At 41.0% G+C, this 7,703-nt stretch overlaps 1 protein-coding gene across 1 annotated transcript in view; it reads right to left on the reverse strand.

The window, feature by feature from the left end:
- GALR2 (galanin receptor 2) overlaps positions 1-7,284 on the reverse strand; it is a 59,528-nt gene extending 52,244 nt beyond the window's left edge. The window contains exon 1 of the mRNA XM_056550091.1: positions 6,441-7,284. Coding sequence (XP_056406066.1) covers positions 6,441-6,784 — 344 coding nt within the window. The 5' untranslated portion in view covers positions 6,785-7,284. The remainder of the gene's footprint in view (positions 1-6,440) is intronic.
- Positions 7,285-7,703: the final 419 nt, after the last annotated feature.

Here is a 7,703-nt window from a genome sequence, read left to right on the forward strand (position 1 = left end):
GGAGCTCAGGAGACACAGCAGACACACACAGAGTTATATCCTGTATTATACTCCAGAGCTGTACTCACCATTCTGCTGGTGGGGTCACTGTGTACATACATTATATTACTTATACTGTATTGATCCTGAGTTATATCCTGTATTAAACTCCAGAGCTTTTGCAAACCTGTGTTTAAAAATCAAAGTTGGTAATTTTTTTAAAAATTGGAATGAGGGATTTTGCGATTAGCTGGACTTGTCTAGGGCGTAAAATAGTTTAGCACTGGCTCTGTGTAAGCGTCACTGTCAGACTCCTCTAGTGTTATTTTATCTCTCTAGTAACAATTGTTTTGTTCAGTGGAGTTCACCATGCCTTACCATTCTGTTCCCTGGTGTTTTGTCAGGCAAGGTGACTTTTCAGGATAAGCCGTCCTCTGTGTTTGCATGAGATGCAGCATTATTTCTAGCCACTTAATGACTAATCTGTAATTTTCCCCTTGGTTACCCTTCTTAAGGCTCCATCTCTGTGTCAGCTTTCCCAGTACAGTGGATGTAGAGTAGACTTCATTGCTCTCTATCACTTCTCATCATAAATGTTCTTTTTACATTGGTGGTCTGTCCTCAGGATAGATCATCAATGTCTGATCAGCAGGGGGCTGAGACAGGGCCAATCAGCTGTTCGTGCAAGCTTTGGATCTGGCACACATACAAAATGACCATGGCCGTAAGTTATTGTGTAGTATTGGCACTGGATTATTGCAGCTCGGCTCCCATTGACATGAACGTGAGCTGAGCTGCTCCCATTCATTTTTTAAGTGTCTTAATGTTTTGAGCGTTTAAGACTGCTTATATCTTGTATACAAAATTAAAATTAGTTATTTGAGTATGTTAACTTGTGTTGTCCTTGGACTGACCCCAGGTCAGTGGCAAATGGGGCTACTCCAACACATAAAAAATTATATAGAATGTTGAAAACATACATCAAATATAAATTAAAACAACCAATAAAGGGCATACAACACTGATAGGGAAAACATTTTCTGCCAAGGGCAACTTGGATTTTATAGAAATAAATTGCATGCCCTACAAAATTATAAACTTAAAAATTAGCAAGCGATATTTAATCAAAGATTTAAATATCTCAACCCAACATAATGGTTGCACCTGCTTCTCTTAGGTGAAGCATGTGGTGTTACCTGCTGTTGGTAATACTACTCCCAACTACTTTTCCAGGTTTGCATCAGTCAGTCTGGGGGAAGCTTGCTCCTGCAGGGAATTGTCCCTTTGTATGTAGGACACCCCTGAAGGCAGATTTCTCTCTGAAAGTAGGACCCCCCCCCCCCCCCTCACCCAAAGGAAGATTACCTCCAATAGGTAGTTTGCCTTCTGTATGTAGAGACATTCCTGTAGATAGAACGGCCCTATAGGTAATGTGTTCCCTAAATGTAGGACCCCCCTGATGGTAGTTTCCCCCCTCAAGTTAGAACCCATTTGTGTGTAAAACACAACATAGAAGAGTCCTATTCATCCAGAACTACTAGTACCCTGAGAAGTGCAACAACTGGCTAAAAGAGGAGACAGGTGTTCCAGATCCCCGCTGTACAGCTAGGTGGTGCTCTGAGTATTGCGTGAATACGATAAGTAAAGCAAAGCAGAAGAAAAGACTCGGCAACTCACCACTGCTGTAGAATGCGTGGACTTTATTCCAAAAAGCAGATCATGACACAGTCCATCTTGGGGAAGGGAGGTACAGGAGGCCCCCCTCCTATGGCTGGGACAGCGCAGTTTCGTGCCGACTGGGCAGTTCCTCAAGCCACGTGTATGTAGTTTGCTTCCTGTATGTAGGACCCACCTGAAGACAGCTTTTCCCCTGAAAGTAAGATGGTAGCTTTCCCCCTGTAGCTAGTTTGTCTTCTGTATGTAGGGACACCTCTGTAGGTTGAGCCCCTCCTGTTTGTAGCCCCCCCCCCAGGTATTTTGCCCCTGAAGGTAGGACTTCCCTATAGTTAGTCTGCCTTCTGAATGTAGGACCCCTTGAAGGTAGTTTTTCTTGTAGGTAGGACCCCACCAAAGGTAGCTTGCCATCTTCTTCTAGTTCTAGCCCAAAGACAGCTTATTCCTGCAGCCACTAGAGTGTGCTACACATTGTGCGCATCCCAGAGGAAAGATGCTGTGAGATTAGCTGGTCATGTAGACAACTTCCCCAGCCCAGTTGAAAACCACTAGTCTATGGCCTTGGCACGCCAGACCAGGCAATGTGACGTTCCTTGTATGGATGTTCAAATGAGGCCATATGGTGATAGATATCACAATTTATACATCTAATATACCCTGCAGATTTTCAGTTGTTGAAAAAAATTAGAACACACTGTGGGTATCTGATTAATAGGCACAATGGAGAGCGTGTCATTTGTCCTGTGCTCCCTACTTCTGTCCTCTTCCTGCTTACCCCCCTACTATTTGCAGCTTCCGCTCTTCTCTCCTTCCTACTTAAATATATTCTTCACATATTCCTGCCTGGCACAACCTTCTTAAGGCTGCTTCACCCACTCCCAAGTGCCTGGGGGTGTTGTTTATCATTAGCTAAGATATTCCCGAATCTGACCTGTTATTCTAAGCATGACCTGAGCCTATGATCTGGATATAGATTTGTTGTCTCTCTCTCTCTCTCTCTCTCTCTCTCTCTCTCTCTCTCTCTCTCTCTCTCTCTCTCTCTCTCTCTCTCTCTATATATATATATATATATATATATATATATATCTTCATTGTCTGACTGCTTTGTACTATGCTGACCCTCATAACGCTTCTGCCTGCATCTGACTGTGAACCTTGCTGCCTACCCACAACCCTTGCCAGGACCATAACTTGCCTTCGGTTGACCCTTTGATGTCACGCACCAGTGCCACCTTGTTTACTGGACCAGCCGCTACTTTAACCCCTTAAGGACTCAGCCCATTTTGGCCTTAAGGACTCAGACAATTTAATTTTTACGTTTTCATTTTTTCCTCCTCGCCTTCTAAAAATCATAACTTTTTTATATTTTCATCCACAGACTAGTATGAGGGCTTGTTTTTTGCACGACCAGTTGTCCTTTGTAATGACATCACTCATTATATCATAAAATGTATGGCGCAACAAAAAACACTATTTTTGTGGGGAAATTAAAACAAAAAACGCAATTTTGCTAATTTTGGAAGGTTTTGTTTTCACGCCGTACAATTTCTGGTAAAAATGGCATGTGTTCTTTATTCTGAGGGTCAATACGATTAAAATGATACCCATTATTACATACTTTTATATTAATATTGCGCTTAAAAAAAATCACAAACTTTTTAACCAAATTAGTACGTTTATAATCCCTTTATTTTGATGACCTCTAACTTTTTTATTTTTCCGTTTAAGTGGCGGTATGTGGGCTCATTTTTTGCGCCATGATCTGTACTTTTTTTTGATACCACATTTGCATATAAAAAACTTTTAATACATTTTTTATAATTTTTTTTTAATAAAATGTATTAAAAAAGTAGGAATTTTGGACATTTTTTAATTTTTTTCGTTCATGCCGTTCACCGTACGGGATCATTAACATTTTATTTTAATAGTTCGGACATTTACGCACGTGGCGATACCAAATATGTCTATAAAAAATGTTTTTTACGCTTTTTGGGGGTAAAATAGGAAAAACGGACGTTTTACTTTTTTATTGGGGGAGGGGATTTTTCACTTTTTTTTTACTTTTACTTTTACATTTTTTTACATTTTTTTTTACACTTGAATAGCCCCCATAGGGGACTATTCATAGCAATACCATGATTGTTAATACTGATCTGTTCTATGTATAGGACATAGAACAGATCAGTATTATCGGTCATCTCCTGCTCTGGTCTGCTCGATCACAGACCAGAGCAGGAGACGCCGGGAGCCGCACGGAGGAAGGAGAGGGGACCTCAGTGCGGCGTTATGAATGATCGGATCCCCGCAGCAGCGCTGCGGGCGATCCGATCGTTCATTTAAATCGCGAACTGCCGCAGATGCCGGGATCTGTATTGATCCCGGCACCTGAGGGGTTAATGGCGGACTCGCGATCTCGCGGGCGTCGGCCATTGCCGGCGGGTCCCTGGCTGCGATCAGCAGCCGGGATCAGCCGCGCATGACACGGGCATCGCTCCGATGCCCGCGGTTATGCTTAGGACGTAAATGTATGTCCTGGTGCGTTAAGTACCACCTCACCAGGACGTACATTTACGTCCTGCGTCCTTAAGGGGTTAAAGGGGTACTCCGGTGGAAAACCTTTTTTTTTTTTTTTTTTTAATGAACTGGTGCCAGAAAGTTAAACAGATTTGTAAATTACTTCTATTAAAAAAATCTTTACCCTTCCTGTACTTTTAACAGCTGTATGCTACAGAGGAAATTCCGTTCTTTTTTAATTTTTTGTCTTGTCCACAGTGCTCTTTGCTGACACCTGATGTCCATTTCAGGAACTGTCCAGAGCAGGAGAAAATCCCCATAGCAAACCTATGCTACTCTGGACGGTTCCTGACATGGACAGAGGTGTCAGCAGAGAGCACTGTGGACAAGACAAAACAGAAATTCAAAAAGAACAGAATTTCCTCGGTAGCATACAGCCACTAAAAAGATCATGAAGGGTAAAGATTTTTTAATAGAAGTAATTTACAAATCTGTTTAACTTTTTGGCACCAATTGACTTATAAAGACCTTTCAATTGAGACCACTCACTCCAGATTCCACATCCTGGATTAAAATAAAAGATGAAAACTTAGAGAATACTTAGACTCCACTACTGGGTGTCACTCAACCTGGTTAGGTAGAATAGTGGGTCTACACCTGCTGCCATATTAAAGTTGGCTACTTTGCCCCAGAATTCTATACCAACATTTTTGTGCAAGTGTGGCAAACTGATGGCCATGTCCCTTTCCTATCAAGTCCTATCTAAAGTATCTACAACATATATACACAATGGCCCTCATTTTCTATTGCAAACCCGACATGTTTTGTCGGGTTGTGCACCAGATTATGTCGCATTGCGCCAGAAATTCTGTCTGTGCCAGATTTTGCGCCAGAATTTGCGCCAGAATTGAAAAAAAAAACAGACTAACTCTCCATTTTGCTAAGAAAACCCAAAAGGGGCGTGGCTGCTGGGAAACGGGGGCGTGGTCTCCGGAAAGGGGCGTGTTCCCGACATTTTCACAAAAACCCAACATATTCGCTAAGGTTTCCCCATTAAATGTGGTGGATTTGAGCTGAGGAAAAAAACAGACAGATCAGAGCATGTGTAAAAAAAGCTAAATGTATGGAAAGTGGAAAATGTAGGGAACCTTAGTAAATACCATGGAAAAAAAATTGTAGGGAATTAAAACCCACAAAGAAACCTACACTCCACTCTTAGTAAATGAGGGCCAGTGCATGTACAAACCAAATTTTGGCACATTTTACAGCAAGGTCTTGCTGCAAATACACATTTGCAACCGTGTTTGACCTCTTTCCTTTTGCAGGTTTTTTATGAATATACATTAATTCGGTCAGAAGGAAGACCGCATACGGTGCCTCGTGTATTACCCAAGGATTTGGTGGCTAACAAGTAGTCAGTTATTATTGCCCCTTATAGGTGGCCACTCACCTTGTAACAGAAGAAATAAAGCATATCACCCCAATATAGAGATATATTGATGTAGCCTGCTGCTCAGCCAGAAGGTCTCCAGGAATCAGAGGAATCTGTCCAGTATAGTAAGTAGAAGAAAATAGGGAAAATAGACCATCGGTTCCAGGTGCTGCTAGCTCAAACATCAGAGTCACTGAGTTTCTTGTAAAAGATCCAGAGATGGATCACTTTTATTGGGGCAAAAATAAAAAAAATAAAGATGACGCGTTTCGAGGGTAACCCCCTCTTCATCAAGTAATAAAAACATTTGGATGATAATTATTTAAAAATAGGTTCTGAGGGTATATGTCAATATGTATAAAAATATGTGTAAAATGAACAACGGTAAAAGCAAAATAAAATTAGCCTTAGGATGTGAATAAAATATGTGATGAATAATGAGTAATTGTAGGAATATAGAATAAATACATTAAAAAAATATGTAAAAATATGAAACGTAAAGGGGGAAAATAATGCGACAACAGCCATATCAAATCCGGACTTCAGTTTTTGCAGGGAGATTTTTCAGTTTTTGCTATTGTCACCATAAGCTAATACTTTCAACAGCAATAGCCATAGACAACTACAGCTCATGCTTCTCACTAGAATATTGTTTTAACTCTTCTCTTTCCAGAGTTCATGGCTTAGAGAAACGCTGTCTAGACTGCAGCTGTAGCTGGATACATACAGTCTGTGAGTAGTTTTAGCCTAACTAAGCAAAGGGGGATTATATTCTGCACCCAATAGTGATTTAACACATTACTACAAGGACCATCAAATCCACAATATGAAATGTTCTTACCTGTCCAGTGACACAGTAGTCAGGGTGAAGCTGGAGGCATACATGGTGAGATATATGAAAAAGTGCACAGCTTTGCACATAAAGGGGCCAAATACCCAACTGTCCAGGGTGTAAATGGTAGCTTGAAAGGGTACGCAGAATATGATAAAGCAAAGGTCTGCAACTCCTAAATTCAGAATGAAGAGATTGGTGGTGTTGTTTATCTTGCCATTCCTTAACAGAACTGCCAGGACCAGGCTGTTACCCACTGTGCCCACGAGGAAAATGAGTGAGAAGAGCACTGGGATAAGCACCGACTCAGGATGATAGCTGTCTGAAGACGACATTTGGATAGAGACATTCATCTTCACTGCCTTCTTTATACTCTTAGATTGTCCACCTTGCAGATTATAGCTGATCAATAAATCAGGAATTCTTAGCGATGATCACCAAAGTCCACTGCCTGGTCAGTCCAAGAGTCAGTCTCATGGACGAAGTGATGGATATGTGACCAAATGGGTTGAACGCCGTCCAGCCAGAGGTAGTAGTTGACTAGCTGTGTAAGGTCTGACAATGTCTTTAATCAATAATGAGTTAAACATGGATTCATCAAAAACTGTGTATATTGTTCTTTGATCTATCTACAGGGCTTCAAGTTTGTTCCAGTTCCTGAAGACGTTGTACTTAAGCCTTGAAGAACAGCAGGTTTGTTATATGGGCTCTTGTTTCTGCGAGTTCATGTTCTGTTCACTGTATGACTGCTCACCTCTCATGCTCAGAGTTTTACAAGCTCACTATAAAAACTTAAGCACTGCCAGTGAGCTCTTCAAGGGTAATTGAGAAAAATAGACAGAGATAAAGGAACTTCTCCTGCTTAAAGTCCCCTCCTTGTATGCATCCTGGTTCCTGGCGATGTGTGAGTGTGTGTCGCGAATAGTTCTGAGAATAAATAGATTAGAAGCATCTCGTTTCCACGGAGATAAAAAGGTACAAAAAGTAGTGATGGTGTCCATAGTAACTAAACCCCCTGATCTGTTCATTAGGCAGACGTCACCGGTGTGCAGGGGAAGCGTGTCCTGTCTGTGGGACTACTGTATTAACAAACTTGGTGAAGTCAGTACATACAAAAGCTGTATAGAGATAATTGTCTGTACTTGTATGGAGTATTCAGTTTCATTACCATAAGTAGATCATATGAACAAACAACAATATCGTCTTATTTTTTAAATATTATATTTAAACTTCTTTAGCAAAGCAACAGAAGAATAGAAAAAAATATATAAT

Source organism: Hyla sarda, chromosome 13 (genome assembly GCF_029499605.1).
Source record: "Hyla sarda isolate aHylSar1 chromosome 13, aHylSar1.hap1, whole genome shotgun sequence".
In the NCBI taxonomy this organism is placed as follows: Eukaryota; Metazoa; Chordata; class Amphibia; order Anura; family Hylidae; genus Hyla; species Hyla sarda.